The sequence below is a fragment of the Sprattus sprattus genome (genome assembly GCF_963457725.1).
Source record: "Sprattus sprattus genome assembly, chromosome: 7".
Classification (NCBI taxonomy): Eukaryota; Metazoa; Chordata; class Actinopteri; order Clupeiformes; family Clupeidae; genus Sprattus; species Sprattus sprattus.
This window is the reverse complement of record NC_137926.1, coordinates 7,189,209-7,206,708: the sequence shown is the minus strand read 5'-3', so window position 1 is coordinate 7,206,708 and position 17,500 is coordinate 7,189,209. Positions and strand designations below refer to the sequence as shown.

Sequence of the window (17,500 nt, the reverse complement as noted above, 5' to 3'; positions counted from 1 at the left end):
ATAACTTACCTTTCAAACCCCCCCCCCCCCCCCCCCCCCCACCCTTTCCTGCAAGTTTCTTGTATGAAATTCTTCATTTTCAGAGCAGCCCACCCTGACTATTTTATTCTATTTGTGGGCTTTAAGGGAGTAGTAGTCCTGACAGCATAAAGAGATGGAGAGAGAAAAAGGGAATGAAACAAAGAGAAGAGAATTTTAAAAATGCTGATGCGTTTATTCTTTCCCATGGAGAAGAAATAAACAGATTATAAGATCAGCTGCCTCGGCAGGCCTCTACCACCGGGCTGACAGCTGCCTCTACCCCTCTCTCTCCCGCTCTCTCTCTCCCTACCCCCCTCTATCTCTCTCTCTCTCTCTCTCTCTCTCTCTCTCCCTACCCCCCTCTGTCTCTCTCTCTCTCTCTCTCTCTCTCTACCCCTCTCTCTATCTCTACCCCCCTCTGTCTCTCACTCTCTCTCTCTCTGTCCCCCCCTCTCTCTCTCTGTCTCTCACTCTCTCTCTACACCCCTCTGTCTCACACTCTCTCTCTCTCTCTACCCCCCTGTCTCTCACTCTCTCTCTCTCTCTCCCCCCCTCTCTCTCTACCTGTCTCTACCCCCCCTCTCTCTCCCTGTCTCTCTCTACCCCCCTCTGTCTCCCACTCTCTCTCTCACTCTCTCTCTCTGTCCCCCTCTTTCTTGTTCTCTCCCCCTCTCTCTGCCCCCCCTCTTTCTCACTCTCTCTTCCCCCTCTTTCTCTCCCTTTCTCTCTCTCTCACTCTGTCTTCATTTCTCTCTCTCTCTCTCTCTCTCCTTTCACACATCCCCTGTGCCCACCCTCCCCTTCTTACTCTCATCACTTGCTTTATCTCCCTCTGTCCTGCGGTACATTCTCATATACACCTCTCCCACACTCTCATCAATCTCTCATTCCTTCCCCCCTGTCACTCCATCTTAGGCCTTAGCTTCTGCCCCACATTCTCTCAGCCCTCCGTCCTCCTGCTTCATCCTCCACTCTCTCACTCTCTGATTCACTTCTTCCTCTCTCCTCCATTAAGGGCTTGCTGCTTCATCCTTCACTCTCTCACTCCCTCACTCCCTCATTCACTTCTTTTTCTCTCCTCTGTTAAGGGCCTGCTTCTTCATCATCCACTCTCTCATTCACTTCTTTCTCTCTCCTCCGTTAAGGGCCTGCTTCTCCATCATCCACTCTCTCACTCTCTCATTCACTTCTTTCTCTCTCCTCCGCTAAGGGCCTGCTTCTTCATCCTCCACTCTCTCACTCCCTCATTCACTTCTTTTTCTCTCCTCCGTTAAGGGTTTGCTGCTTCATCCTCCACTCTCTCATTCACATCTCTCTCTCCTCCGTTACCAAACGGCTTGCTGCTTCAGCCCAGGCACCCCACCAGGCGTAGGCTGTATGTGACGTGAGGAGGGGTTTTCCACAAGGACTGGGCCGTGTTCAAATTGGACACAGGCGAAATTTCAAGGCTTCTGCATCAACCCCACAACATGAAAATAAATCTAAAATGCTGCTATTAACAGGTTGCAGATATGGGCATGATACCAAATTGTTAAGCTGCAAACCCTCTAATTAAGTCCAGTGTCAAATTTAAGCTAACAACAAACCCTACAATTCACTCCAGTGTCGAATTTAAGCTAACAACAAACCCTCTAATTCAGCCCAGTGTCAAATTTAAGCTAACAACAAACCCTCTAATTCAGCCCAGTGTCAAATTTAAGCTAACAACAGCACTATACACACCACGCCTTAGATATTTCTGTGATTCCATAAAGAACAAAGTCAGAATAAAGGCAGTTGTGATTTATGCAGAAACATCAGAAGAACAATTAGGAGAATCATCAAACTGTGAATATAAACTGCTAGAGTTTGAGTTGTGATAGAGTTTGGCAATATGTGTCACAACCTCAGATACAGGACACATCCTTGCTCCATCCTTGTCTTTCCATCATTTGACCTCTTTTTGGTGGGCATCATATGCAATGTGGGTGAAGGGGGCGAGGCATGGAATTCAATGTTCACCTCGGGCATTAAGCCAGCCGAATGGTCTCTGCCCACCCTAAGACGGGCCACCCTCTTCCACTGCCAACCCTAAGAGGAGCTGCCCTCTTCCACTGCCCACCCTAAGAGGAGCTGCCCTCTTCCACTGCCCACCCTAAGAGGAGCCACCCTCTGCTGCCTACCCTAAGAGGAGCCACCCTCTGCCCACCCTAAGAGGAGCTGCCCTCTGCCTCTGCCCACCCTAAGAGGAGCTGCCCTCTGCCCAGCCTAAGAAGAGCTGCCCTCTGCCCATCCTAAGAGAGCCACCCTCTGCCCACCCTAAGAGGAGCTGCCCTCTGCCACTGCCTATCCTAAGAGAGCTGCCCTCTGCCCACCCTAAGAGGAGCCACCCTCTGCCCACCCTAAGAGGAGCCACCCTCTGCCCACCCTAAGAGGAGCTGCCCTCTGCCCACCCTAAGCCACCCTCTGTCAGTTCTATACACAGCTCACCATAGAATTATGAGAACAATCTGGGATTGTCTGGGGATTGTGGAAAAGCATTAAAATGGCTGCTTTTCTCATTAATGGTCTCCTTGTATCTCTTTTAGCATGTCTATCCTCTTTCCTGTTTTCTGCCTGCCTGCCTGTCTGGCTCCGCCTTTCATTTGGCACACTGTACTCTCTGTTAAGCTGCTTCTGTCTGCCACAGCATCTGTCTATTTACAAGTGTTCCTATGTTTAGGTCTTGCTACCTTCTCCTTTTGTTTGATGTATGCGTGTGTATGTGTTTGTGTGTGTGTGTGTGTGTGTGTGTGTGTGTGTGTGTGCATGCGTGCGTGCGCGTGTGTGTGTCTGTATGTGTGTGTGTGTGTGTGTGTGTGTGTCTGTGTCTGAGAATAGATGAGATACAGTATTGTTAATCTCTGAATCACATCCTCCTGATGTATTACCACAGTAAGCACATCCATCATCTTTCCCTCATCCACCACCACCACCTCTACCACCACCACCAGCAGCCATCTCCCCACCTCTCTAGGAGACACACACAGTAGGTGTCTGTATCTATCACACACCACCCCTCAAATGTGGTCTGCTTTCAAACTTTTTTAATTTACATTTGACAGTTTGGTATTCTGGGCACTCAGGTGACTATTTGGACAAATTCTCCCCGTTCTTTTTACACGGCATTCCATGGCCTTTCAGAGTCCCACACCACACGGGTTGAAGGCTTAATACTACTTTACTATTATGACAAAAATAATCTGTAAGTGATCGATTTTTTGGTTTTAGTCAAAGGGAAACCAAAGGCTACATAAGCATTTACTGTATGAACAACATTATTTACTTTAATTGGTAATTGGTCATTTACTGTATGAACAACATTATGTACTTTGATTTACTGTATGAACAGCATTATTTACTTTGATTGGTAATTGGTCGTTTTTGGTTGATGGCGGGAGAAATCGATGAGAAAGGACCATAAAATGATTGTTCAAGAGCATTCCATGCAAATATAATAACTTCAATATTAGTAGGCCAGGACCAAATTAAAACTCAAACTCCCAGAAAGCACCATGCTGCACTTGAGAGGGATCCTCCAGTGAGTTATGAACAATATTTGTGTTCACAGTTGGATTAACTTTTTGATTTGTCTTTCACACTTTCACATTTTCAAAGAAACAAACTCATAATATTCATATTTTTTTATAAATGTACCGTATGATGCACAAAATCCACTGAGCAACGCCATTAGTTAGACCATGATATTTTAGACAAGCTTAACTGCTTACTAATTCAGTATTAAAAATTGAAGCACCGGCACTTCAGAGTTTTCAAAAGAAGTGTTGGTGTTGAGTGAGTCCCATGAGCGTGATCACTTAACATTTGTGTCTATAGGCAGTTCCAACATGCTCTCAGACTCCTAGACGACTTCAAAAACTTGAACTTGAGAACATGACACCCATAGGACCAGGAGGGCGGGTGATGTCTCTATGGGTGGGAATTAAACTACTGAGTGTGAAAAAGAGAGATCAATTCTCTCTCTCCCTCTCTCTTTCACTCTCCCTCTCTCTTTCACTCTCTCTCTCTCTCTCTCTCTCTTTATCTGTCTCTCATCTGATGACAGTGTGATCGATTCCTGCTGGGCTCTTATTGAGGGACAAAAGCTGGCGGAGTTTTACCTGAGTCAGCAGTCTCACACACACACAAACACACACACACACACACACACACACACACACACACACACACACACACAAAGAGAGACAGAGCCCAATCTCATCAACCACTTAACGCTAGCACCCAGGGGTCCGTGCTATGCTCTCACTCATCACTTCCATCTTGTGAGTCTATGCATACGCATGCATGTTCATGTGTGTGTGTGTGTGTGTGTGTTTGAGTGTGAGTCTATGCATACGCATGCATGTTCATGTGTGTGTGTGTGTGTGTGTGTGTGCGTTTGTGTGTATGTGTGTTTGAGTGTGAGTGTATGCAAACGCATGCATGTTCATGTGTGTGTGTGTGTGTGTGTGTTTCTGCGTTTGTGAGTGTGTGTGTTTGAATGTGAGTCTATGCAAACGCATGCATGTTCACGTGTGTGTGTGTGTGTGTGTGTGTGTGTAGGGCTGGGCGATATGACGATATATATCGTGAGGACGATAGAAACGTGTCTATCGTGACCTTTCTCCTCTATCGTTTCTATCGTGATAAACTTATTTTTTCACTATTACAGCTAATATACATTTTAATATAATTTCACATCCTAATATAACATTTTGCTTTTCTTATTATGCAAACTCTAAGTTTATACAACTGTAAAAAAAGAATATTAAGATACATTTTAGAGAACGTGGTTTTGCGACACGACACCGCTTTACATTACGCTGCTTTGCATCATACGCTTGCGACATGATTGACGGTGAGAGCCCACGAAATTTAATTCTGGTTTAAAAAAAAATGAATAATGGACGCGCTGCAGGAAGGTGTAACTGTTACCACAGCCGCTGTTATACAATAGGGCATCGACACCCATTGCTAGTGACAGCGTCATTACTTTATTGCAGCAGTGAAAATCAAGACATTACAGACGTGCAAATGCTGGGGTGGCCCATTCAAATCAACGGAACTTTTTTGAACATTTTGGAGAGCCGTATAATACGAGTATAATACAAGTGTAGCCATTTATTAGCAGATTCTGTTCCATTTTTCTCAATGATGGTCAAATAGTTGTAGTTTAAGATGCACTATTTCGTTAGTTTAGATTTCTTTTCAGTATTTCAAAAGTGAAGGAGCTGTGGGAGCACAAGAACAGTGAGCATCTAGCAGCGATTATCATAGACATAGCATATGTGTATATGTCTTTGGCGTTTATAGCTTAACTATCTTCTAAGTAACATGGAGGTTTTTTTTGGTACTCCACGTAGATCATAAACCCTTGAAGATAAAAATGAAATTGGTTGGGAAATGTAAACGCTAATATGCTTTTTATCCAGATAAAACGCAGCTCCATCGTTTACTTGCGTTTGTTTACAGGACCATCTTCACTGTTGCACCAACGGGCTGAAGCGGTCAATGGGGCGTATGTGTAATGGCCAACTTCTTAATTTTCTTATTTTTATACGTGGCCATATAAGAAAATGTTTTTCTCATCATTATTGCTATAGCATATGAACAAACATTGAAAAGAAAGTTTTTTAATTCAATTAAACTTGATTTATCTTCTGAAAGTAGGCCAACATTAAAGAACCACTAAAAGTCACAAGCACTGGACTAAATGTCATGCACTTTGTTTTAATCTTACTATTTAAAGATTCAATGGAAACGTTCAGTACAATCTGCGTAATTGTGGTACAGGTCGTGATGGATCACACTTTTAAGTACACCCCTATCCAGTAAAGCAAGAGGGCATATCGTGATATATATCGCTATCGTGATATAAAATAATCCATATCGTGATATATGTTTTTTTCCATATCGCCCAGCCCTATGTGTGTGTGTGTGTGTGTGTGTGTGTCCTCCAATACATTGCATTGTTGAACTGTCTGGGGAGTGGGCCAAACACTTCGTACACACGGATCCCTTTGATGCATTTTTGATCAGACTGTGGCTGAAGTCTGATATGATGCCAGTGGGTTTGCATTGTAAATATTTGTATGATAAACAACTGAAAGATATTTCACATTCTGTCTCTACTCTCCTACAGGCTTGGATGTCTGTGTAGGGTGTTACTGTGCCAATCGTCCTTCATTTACATGTCAAAGGAAAAGTAATATGTTATAAAGTAAAGTACACAAACAATTTTCCACACATGCTCAGAATATATAAAATCATTCCTATTTGTTATACTTCCATACTTAAAATACATTTTTACCAAATCTTTCGACTTCCAAATCTTTTTAATGCTAAGGCTCAAGATGTGATGAGATGAGAGATGAGAGATGAGATGAGTAGGTACGTGTGTGTGCGTGTGTGTATGTGTGTGTGTGTGTGTGTGTGCATACGTGTTAGTGTGTGTGTGTGTGCATTCGTGTAAGTGTGTGTGTGTGTGTGTGTGTGTGTGTGTGTATGTGTGCATACGTGTAAGTGTGTGTGTGTGTGTGTGTGTGTGTGTGTGTAAAGAACTGAGAGGGAAGGAGGATTAGGGCCAGTGTGAGTAATAGAGCTGTGTTAATCCCTGGCGGAGACAACAGTGAAGCTCATTCTGGAGTGGCCTGGATTCCTCCCCGGTGTGCTGGGGCAAACACGAGTGAGGACATTACAGCCCTGTCTGCTGTGGTAACCCCTCAGAGCCTCAAGTGTGTGTCTGTGTGTGTGTGTCTGTGTGTGTGTGTCTGTGTCTGTGTGTGTGTGTGTGTGTGTGTGTGTGTGTGTGTGTGTGTGTGTGTGTGTGTGTGTGTGTGAGTGTGTGTGTGTATGTCCATGCGTGTGTGGCTGTCTGTCTGTCTATGCGTGTGTGTGTGTGTCTATGTGTGTGTGTGTGTGTGTGTGTGTGTGTGTGTGTGTGTGTGTGTGTCTATGCGTATCTGGGTGTGTGTGTGTGTGTGTGTGTGTGTGTGTGTGTGCACTCTTATGTCTATTAGGAGTCACAAGGTCACAAATGTCATGGTGACATGTACATTGTGTGCATAGGTTTGTGTGTGTGTGTGTGTGTGTGTGTGTGTGTGTGTGTGTGTGTGTGCACAGTCAGCAACAGCACCTGGAAACCCTCAACACTCACCCTAAACCACTTCTATTTCCTGCTGGCAAATATGGCTTATTTCCTGCAGCATGGCTTTGTTCAAGCACAATTGCTAATATATACTGTATATACTGTATATAATAATATATATATACCGTGTATATACAGTATATATATTTACAAAGGAAAAAAACTGAAGCAGCATAGCTTCTATATAATGTTTTTTTTTTTTTTACCATGACAGGATCAACAGGGTGGATGTGCTAATGTCCAACACAGACAAATGGATCAAATAGATTGGGAATGTATACAATAGATCTCAAATGCTTTCTGACCTCCGCTTGCCTCCTCTTGCCTCCTTTCTACTCCTGATTCAGTCCAAGGTCAGGAGAAACATTAATCCCCGGCTAAATGGATTTCCAAGAACTCCCTCAGACCCTCAAAAGGTTGTCAGGGCGAACTTCTCACAATCTGTCCCTCCTCCTCACAAATAAATAAATAGATAAATAATCCCCACTCCGGAACATTCCACACTCATGTTCCTGTACAAGAGAGTATGGCTATCAGTTCAGTGGCTATCAGTGTTGTGCATGCTTAAGTGTATGGGAGTATGGAAGCCTAGGTTGAACACACTTAGTTAGTTAGTTAGAAGTTGGTAATATTGAAGTGATTTCTGAGCAGTGTGGTGCAGAATGATGCATCTTTTCTGCTGATGATCATTCGAGCGGTTGCAAAGTGACTAGCGACTAGAGTGGCAGAAGAGCACCGCGGTCTCAGGGGAGCCATAAATCATGATTTGAATTTGTAGCACTATCCTTACTACACAAACACATCAGACACTTTAGTTGGTCTATGTATGAGTGTTTATGTATGTGAGAGAGTGTATTTTTTTACAGTTATTCTGAGTGTTTGTGTGTGTGTGGTGTGTGTGTGTGTGTGTGTGTGTGTGTGTGTGTGTGTGTGTGTGTGTGTGTGTGTGTGTGTGTGTTTGTGTGTGTGTGTGTGTGTGTGTGTGTGTGTGTGTGTGTGTGTGTGTGTGTGTGTGTGTGGTGTGTGTGTGTGTGTGTCTGTGTGTGTGTGCGTGTGTGTGTGTGTGTTTGTGTGTGTGTGTGTGTGTGTGTGTATGTGTGTGTGTGTGTTTCCCTTACCTGGCTGGCACCTCGATGTTGGAGATGGCGTAGAAGTATTTCAGCAGGTTGTCCCGCTGCACGTACGTCCCCCCCTGTGCGGGCCGGAGCAGCCTTAGGCGCAGGTTGGTGAAGGTGAAGAACTCTCGCAGTCCCTTCACGCTCTCCATGCGCGTGTACAGCGCCTCCGAGTTGACCATGCGTGCCCCCCCGAAGATCTCCAGGCGCGCGCGCACCTCGAAGCGCACCGTCTTCTCGTTCTTGGAGCCCACCCAGCGCGAGTAGCGCTCGGTGCAGATGACCCGCGTGGCGTTGGCGACCCCCAGGTCCTGCACGCGCTTGGCGGGCATGTTGAACGCCTCCATGCAGTCGTCGGCGTAGTACTGGTAGGGCTGCCAGTTGCGCCCGTGGTTCATGGACTTGTCCAGGACCATGACGGTCGGCCGGCCGTACTCGAAGGTCACCTGCACGTCGTTGGAAAGCTCCAGGGTCTTGTTCCACGCGAGGGTGATGTTGGCCAGCAGCGGCTCCGGGTAGCGGCTCCACGTGACCGACTGCCAGTAGGTGATCAGACCCCCGCGCTCGCGGTCCGCCATCAGCTGAGGCGGGTGGGCCAGGTCCGGATTAGAGGCGTCACACTCATCACTGCACATGTAGGGGTTCTCCTACAAATATATATAGAGGGATAAAATATTAGCGAGCTCACACACACACACACACACACACACACACACACACACACACACAAATACATACACACACACACACACACACACAAACACACACACTCTCACATAGTCAGTGCAGAGATAATATGTAATAAAATGTTAAAACAGTGTGAACATGCATATATCAACATACAAATGAAAAGCAGTGAATGAGGTTATGAGTCATGAAGTTCTGCAGACAGATTCATACTGTGTTACTTTTCATAAAAAATTAAAATCAAAAAGGTCTTGGCACTGCGCCATGTAGACCACAATGCCATTGTCTCCTATGATTCATCAGTCTTAGGTCTTAAGGTAAGTATATTCTAGACCGTTTCCTTCAGTCTTTAATGGAAATACAGGCACTCACAGGCTAATTTGATTGATTGTTTCCATGGGAAACAACAGCCTTTGACCTAGGCACTGTCACCAATTGACCTAGATGAGCTGTAGTCTACACGACAATATACAGTCCATTACTAGCATATTACAGAAACACTCACACACATGCCTGTGACATGATTGTGAGATTAACCGTGATCCCATCCTACATGCATTATCCTTGTAGTAGACTCAAGTGGAACAGTGACATTGTGTGTGTGTGGGGGGGGGGGGGGGTTGTCCTCTCTACGTCTACCACAGCAGACACACACACACACAAACACACACACACATAGAGAGCGAGACAGAGAGCGAGAGTAAGGTATAATTAGAGAAACTTCCTTAGTGAACTTCTCACTTTGTCTAAGACTCACTCACACAGACACACACACACACACACACACACACACACACACACACACACACACACACACACACACACACTCACACACCACAGATCCAGCCAACTGTTACAGCAGGTGGCCCTCATCTCTAAGCCCCTCCAGTGATGATCCTTCCTGGAATCCCATTGCTGAGACGACCATTACAATGGCTCTACAACACTCCCTCACCCGACACATGACTGTGTGTGTGTGTGTGTGTGTGTGTGTGTGTGTGTGTGTGTGTGTGTGTGTGTGTCTTTGCATCAATACGTCATGCCATTTCGAGAGGGAACATCCTCTTCATAATGTATCAGAGACACACGTGCTTGGAGCACTACTGCACTACGGCATATTAGTGCCACAGAGCTTTTGTTGACAACTAGCCACTTAACACACTCTTCATCCGACGGTACATTTGGTCAAGTTGAAAGCGTACGTCTCCTCAGTGAATGTGTTTCCTGGGTACTGAACCTATGCCACGACCTTGGGATCGGAGTGCTATGTCCTCCCACATGAGCCACAGGAACAGGAAGTTCATGAAAGGGATGTGGAGGGCTATGTCTCCAAGCCAATCAAGGCAATGTACTGATCTGTACATTCAGTATCAGTATGACACAGGAGAGCTCCTGCAGCATATAGCAAGGAGTTTTTGCCCAGCCAGTATAGGTGCAGTCTGCTCAAAATTACATGTGTATGTGTTCTGCCTAGCCAGTTTAGGCGCAGTCTGCTCAATATTACTTATGTATGTGTTCTACTGGGCCAGTATAGGTACAGTCTGCTCAATATTACATGTGTATGTGTTCGGCCCAGCCAGTATAGGCGCAGTCTGCTCAATATTACACATGTATGTGTTCTGCCCAGCCAGTAAAGGCGCAGTCTGCTCAATATTACATATGTATGTGTTCTGCCCAGCCAGTAAAGGCGCAGTCTGCTCAATATTACATATGTACTGTATGTGTTTTGCACAGCCAGTATATGCGCAGTCTGCTCAATATTACATGTGTATGTGTTTTGCTGGGCTCTGAATTACCTCCCTGCGATCAATCCTTGATCGATGTTCAGCCTGAACTTCTTGGCACTTCTTGGCACATTTGTATACAGCACTGGGGGGTTATGGGAGTTGTTGTACGTCAACACTGCGCCGTGCTACTTGCAAAGCATTAAGATTATAATCCAGCTCTTCCAGCCTCTTATGACTATACCCAAATCAGAAAAAAAATACTCTGGTCTCTACGACGATACCCAAATAAGAAAAATAATACTCTGGTCCAGTGATACATTTGTAATCCCCTACCAATTTTACAATATCATCCAAAAAGTCAGCTCATGCACAAAATGTCCATGAGCTTGTTTTTTTGATCGTTTGTTTTACAATTCACAGTGATGAAGGGCCATTAGAGTGAGAGCCATAACCCAACACTCCATCCCCACCAGACCTATTATCTCTCGGCTAAAGAGAATAATTATGCAACCATCAGAGATGAGGTCACTGTTTATTACAACTACATTTTTTGAGGGCTTTATCTGTCGTTACGTCAGGGGCTTAGCTCCTAGCCTAGCACATGGAGTGAGGGGATGGGGGAGGGGCCCAGCTGGGCATGTGTTCCCACCATAATGGAATAGCAAACTCTCGCTTAAGCCGGTCACTCTCTGACCAACCTGCAATTCACCATCTCACAATCTCTAGCGCTTAGAGGTGACAACTGAAAAAGAACTGAGGGGAAACGTCTGCGAAAGCACAATGAGAAGAAAAGTGTGAAGGTGGTGAAAAAACTATTTGGCCTTTCAGAAGGTTGTACAAAATGGTGACAATGGGGCAGGCCCAGAGAAGTCTTATTAACTTGTGGTGGACAGAAAACTCGTTATTAATTAGTGTTGGACAGGAAGCTCGTTATTGACTAGTGTTGGACAGAAAGCTCGTTATTAACTAGTGTTGGGCAGAAAGCTGGTTATAAACTAGTGTTGGATAGAAAGCTCGTTATTAACTAGTGTTGGACAGGAAGCTGGTTATAAACTAGTGTTGGATAGAAAGCTCGTTATTAACTAGTATTGGACAGAAAGCTCGTTATTAACTAGTGTTGGACAAATAAGGTCGCCCAGGCTTGGTATCTCTGCCAGTGCTCTCTTCTGGTTTGCAGCCTCCTTGCTTAGTAACCAGCTTCCACTGAATTTTATAAAACAGGTCAAATCTGACACCACCTCTGTGACACTCGGCATAGACCCTTAGCACAGACAGACCCTTAGCACAGACAAACCCTCAGCACAGACAGACCCTCAGCAGACGCTCAGCACAGACACTCAGACAGTCCCTCAGCACAGACACTTCCTCAGGCTTCCTCAGTATTTCATTCTTATTTTTTAATCCCTCTCTATTTATCCTCTGAGTTCAGCATCTCCAGCTTCTCTGAAAACATAGTGGTAAACACAGTCTGTTTTATTCCTCAGCTCAGAAGAACAAAACACCTGGATGCAGTTTCTCGATTCCTCTGGGAGACGGATCTCACCTCCCTGATCTCTAGGTCGGCTCCGCACGCATACTGGCAGCGGCACAGAGGGCTTTTGCCAATTTGCCCACAACACTGCACCACTCACAAGAACTTCATTCACCCCTGCCATCCATAATAACATTCAGATTCAGAATATCATGCATAGAGAACGCAGCAAGCCTCAATGCCAGAGGCCAACCGCAAAGGCACAGCTATACACCCTCTGAGGAAATTTGAATAAAATGTGTGCAAAGAAACATATCTCTCCAGGAAAAAAAAAACTGATATGCTCATACATCCGTTTCCAGGCAGTATAAATGTGCACATTTCAATGTCTTTGTGCAACTTGAATGTTATATATATTATAAAATACATATTTGGAACTGGAGTTTCCAAAGTAAAAATTGAAAACTCCAAATTTCCGACAGGCTGGTGCTTAGACTCCTAATAATGAGGATGCACTGCAGAGACAGCAGGGAACAAAGACATTCTCCAGGTCTCTGCTTTTTCTAATTACCAATGTTTGCAATTCAGTGTGTGTTTGTGTGTAGATGTGTGTGTGTGTGTGTGTGTGTGTGTGTGTGTGTGTGTGTGTGTGTGCGTGTGTGTGTGTGTGTGTGTGTATGTGTGTGTGTGTGTGTGCACTTAAGACAGACTGAGAAGTCTTTCCATGTATCTCTGTGTCTGTGTGTGTGTGTACGTGTGTGTGTGTGTGTGTGTGTTTGTGTCTGTTCAGATCTCGGATCTGTGCGTCTGATTAAGGAAGGCCCAGGCCAGACTCACCAGCGTGCAGAAGCGTTCCGGCGGGTTCCCGCACGTGATGCCGACGGGCTCCACGCGGATACGCATGTAGTCCTTCATGGAGCTGCTCTTGGGCTGGCACGCGTACTCCTCCCACACCGCACCCTCGTCCGTGTTCACCAGGGACTTGCACAGGTCATACTGGCCCAGGGTACGAGCGACGACATGCAGCAGGAGGACAAGCAGCGGCCTGGTCCAGGCCTGTACGTGCATGGCAGGTTAAGAGGGCAGAAAAAAGGCACGGCGGAGGAGTCGAGGGGGTTTCACAGGGGGGACAGACGTCGGAGAAGTTCAAGTCCAAGTTCCTAATGCGAGCAAATCGAGGCGACTGTCAGACGGAAACATCCAGAAACGGTATCAGCACACGTGGACGTGTGGAGAAGTGACCACACGGATGCTGAAGTCCATGGGCATGCCGGGCCTGCATGTCACACACTCTGAGCTAACAGAAAAAAAACGCTCCACCCGCCTGAGGTCCGCTGGTCCCCTGAATGAATCGAGGGGGGGGAGGGGGAAGGAACAGGAAAGCGTGCTCAGCCCTCAGTGCACTGTCTCCATTGGGAACGTCAAAGCAATTCCCGGGCCAACGTAGAAAGCTCTTCCATGCAGACCCATCAGTCACAGCGCTGCAAACACACCCAGCCGCTGCAGTCCTGCTACGGGGAGCAAAAGCAACATGAGAAGTGCTTGGTTACATCAATGTAGGCACACTTACACCCTGGAAATATAAAAAAAAAAACGACCTTTTGATATTCATCAGAACAGAAGAAGTAGTGCCCCCGTACAGACACAGATGACAGGCTGACACACACACACACACACACACACAGCCTCTCTCTCACACACACACATATACACACACACACGCACACACCCTTACACACACACACACACACACACACACACACACCCTCTCACACACACACACACACACACCCTCTCTCTCACACACACTAACACACACACACACACACACTGATACTGCTGATGAACAGAGCTTGCTTTAGGACCCGGGGTTGCCACTTCAAACTTCAGACGAATATTTCCCATGTGTCTCTCATCTGTGGATGAGTGATTTCAGCAGGCAAAGCCCACTGCTGACACCAGCCTCATGGATGATCACAGGGAGGACATGACATCAGTGCGAGCTTATCCTACAAATTTGAGGGAACTAGCACTACCACCTGAGTGAGACAGCACGTTCAAAAAAAGTTACACTCACACCCACACACACACACACACACACACACACACACACACACGCAGCATCTCTCTCTCCTCCAGACAGCAATGAAAGTGAAAAAGATAGTAAAGACTTCCAAAGCAACCGTCGATACTACATTTGTATGTATCCCATGTCCACACAAGACACATTCATAGACTTTTCTAAGGGCGTAAATTGGAATAATTAAATGTATTCACTTTCAAAATAATTTAAAATATCTCTCGCCAACGCCCTGCGTGCACCTGAAGCGTAGGCATTGCCCATCCACACCCGAGGCGCGTGGGACAGACGATATGTTAAGTGCTACTCACCTAAGTCATTGGGAACGAACTTGCTGTGCAGTGTTAACGTATATTCCAGTAAACCAGAGCTCCACTACAACTGTGTTGTAAAGCCTTCTCCCTCAGTAACGTCGAGTCACTGCCTTCCGTGGAGTTGGTGTCTTTTCTGTTCTCTGCTGGCGAATTTTTATTCCGGTTATTCTCACTATCACTGGCCGCTCGGCCGGCTGCGACGGGACATCGCCCTGGTTCTGAAAACAATCACCAAAACAAGCGGAATTTAAAAGTCAAGCGATGAACCCGCATCAAAAGTAAGAAAAATACTTAGGGCAACGCGTAACTGCTGCACCTCCTGCACTTCAGCTCCAAATGCAAGCGCGCGGCTGTGCCCTGGATGCTCAAGGGCAGCACGAAAAAAAAGCCACATGGAAAATCCTCCCCCCCCCCACCACCCCCCACAAACAGACACACGCGCGCACGCACACTAATGCGCTCTCTCTTTCTCTCACACTAATTCTCTCTCCCTCCCTTTCTCTCCCTCTCTTTCTCTCCCCCTGTCTCTCGCTGTCATACACACAGTGTACACTACAATCCCTTCTCTATCACTTTCAATCACTCTGAGCTTTTTATCTGTGGGCTCGAGTCCAGATGCGCTGCCTCTTCTCTCTGGCTCGAAACTCAGCCGGCTGATCAACTGACCACGCGCCGCTTAAAGGAACGGCGTGACAGAGACGAGGCTTCCCATCCCCTCCCATGTTGGGACGTCCTGTAAAGTGGTTATCACTGCAGAATCTTGAGTGGACCGTCGCCAACACAGTAGCCTTTCTTCTGACAAACCAATTTGTAATTTTTTGAAACCTGGCCAACGGCATAGTTGGCAGCAATCGCATGTTTAATTGGGCTTCATTTCTTTTAATGAGACTTGAGGTCTCTTTTGAAAGTTGGTTGAATTTGTGTGTGTGTAAGAATTTGCGTTTGCGTTACTTTAATCTTACACAAGAAATATTGTTTTTTGCCAAGTTTGTAATTGGCATTATCTGTGCCATGATAAGATAATTTGTACAGTGCTTCAGTGAACCTGAATACCTTTGATGACATAACCACCCCTCCACAAACACACAACATTGACAGAACTGTAACTCTTTCTATTGTGTGAGCCAGGGTCTGTTTGTGGGTCGGAGTGAGTTTTGGTGATGTTGATGCTCTAATGTCTTCGAGTGACGGAGGTGTTCACTGATGCAGAAACCTATTGGAGGAGTGTTCAGAAGGTTAACAAGAAGTCCTTAACCATGAACCCATGAATGACATTCGCCTATTCCTGTTGAAAACAACTCTGTACGCCTCATTACCACAGCATCTGGAGGTGATGTTGAGGTCATTATGTAAGATCAGGTGGACACACTACCTGACACACTGAGAGGAGAACAGCGTAAACCTTTGGTTAGAGAACTGCCAGTAGTGCAGCACCAATCAATAGTTTGTCCTTGGTGGGTCTCAGCTGAACCTCCAAGGCCCAAATCTCTAAGGCATAAACACACACACACACACACACACACAACACACACACACACACACACACACACACACACACACACACACACACACACACACACATATACACACACACAAACACACACACACACACACACACACACACACACACACACACACACACACACACAGTTAAGTATACAATAAAGTCTCTCTCTTTACTTTTCTTTCTCTCTCATGCTCTCTCATGCCTGTGGACACACACACACATACACATACACACACACACTTTCTGTCCCTCTTGCATGCACATCTCTGAGAAACATCTTACTCACAAGCATGCAACACAAACACTTTGCACCAACACCCACACACCCATCTCATATTCAACATTCACCTATGCTGCTACAGACAGCTTGACGTATGGCAGGGATAACAATGGATAATACCTTTGTGCTGAAGCTGGCTGTTAGATGCTAGCCTGGATTATTCAGTCTGGACCAGGGTGCCAGAACAGAAGTGTATTTTAGACTTTGATAATGTGCGTTTAACAATAATAGTGTTAGTGTGGGACCTGTTCATTTATCTTAAAGCTCATGCAGATGTGTCTTCCTGTCCGTTTTTGAGAAGCAGGTAATTGTCATCACACACAGACATCATGACATCTGATTTAGCTACACACACACAGACACACACAGACACACACACACACACACAGACACACACACACACACAAACACACACACACACATACTCACACACACTCACAGACACATGCACACACACACACACACACACACACACACACACACACACACACACACACACACACACACAGACACACACACACACACAGACATCATGACATCTGATTTAGCTACACACACACACACACTCACACACACACACAGACATCATGTCTTCTGATATAGCTACACACACACACACACACACACACACACACACACACACACACACACACACACACACACAGACATCATGACATCCGATTTAGCTACACACACACACACACACTCACACACACACACAGACATCATGTCTTCTGATATAGCTACACACACACACACACACACACACACACACACACACACACACACACACACACACACACACACACACACACACACACACTCACACACACACACAGACATCATGTCTTCTGATATAGCTACACACACACACACACATACACACACACACACACACACACACCATGATTTAGCTACTTCTGCTCCCACACCTTTCTCTCTCTTTCTCTTTTTTTCTCCTCCTCTCCCTCGGACTCCCTTGCAAACAACTTGACGAAGGACAGAGCGTCCTCGTGCAGTTGGCAGAGTGTGTGTCTGTGTGCTCTCTTGGCACACTGAAGGTCTGAAGTTCAGTTACTTTGAAAAAAAAAAGATGAATTCTTTGAAAATAAAAAGAACAGCACCAGGGAGCA

General features: G+C 45.8%; 1 protein-coding gene across 1 annotated transcript in view; it reads right to left on the bottom strand.

Annotated features, from left to right (window-relative positions):
- Positions 1–13,455, bottom strand: part of ntng2b (netrin g2b) — a gene marked incomplete at its 5' end in the record, with an annotated part of 32,850 nt that extends 19,395 nt beyond the window's left edge. Inside the window, 3 exons of the mRNA XM_080842597.1 lie at positions 8,305–8,948; positions 13,024–13,242; positions 13,408–13,455. Of these exons, the coding sequence (XP_080698723.1) occupies positions 8,305–8,948; positions 13,024–13,242; positions 13,408–13,455 (911 nt within the window). The remainder of the gene's footprint in view (positions 1–8,304; positions 8,949–13,023; positions 13,243–13,407) is intronic.
- Between the last annotated feature and the right edge of the window lie 4,045 nt (positions 13,456–17,500).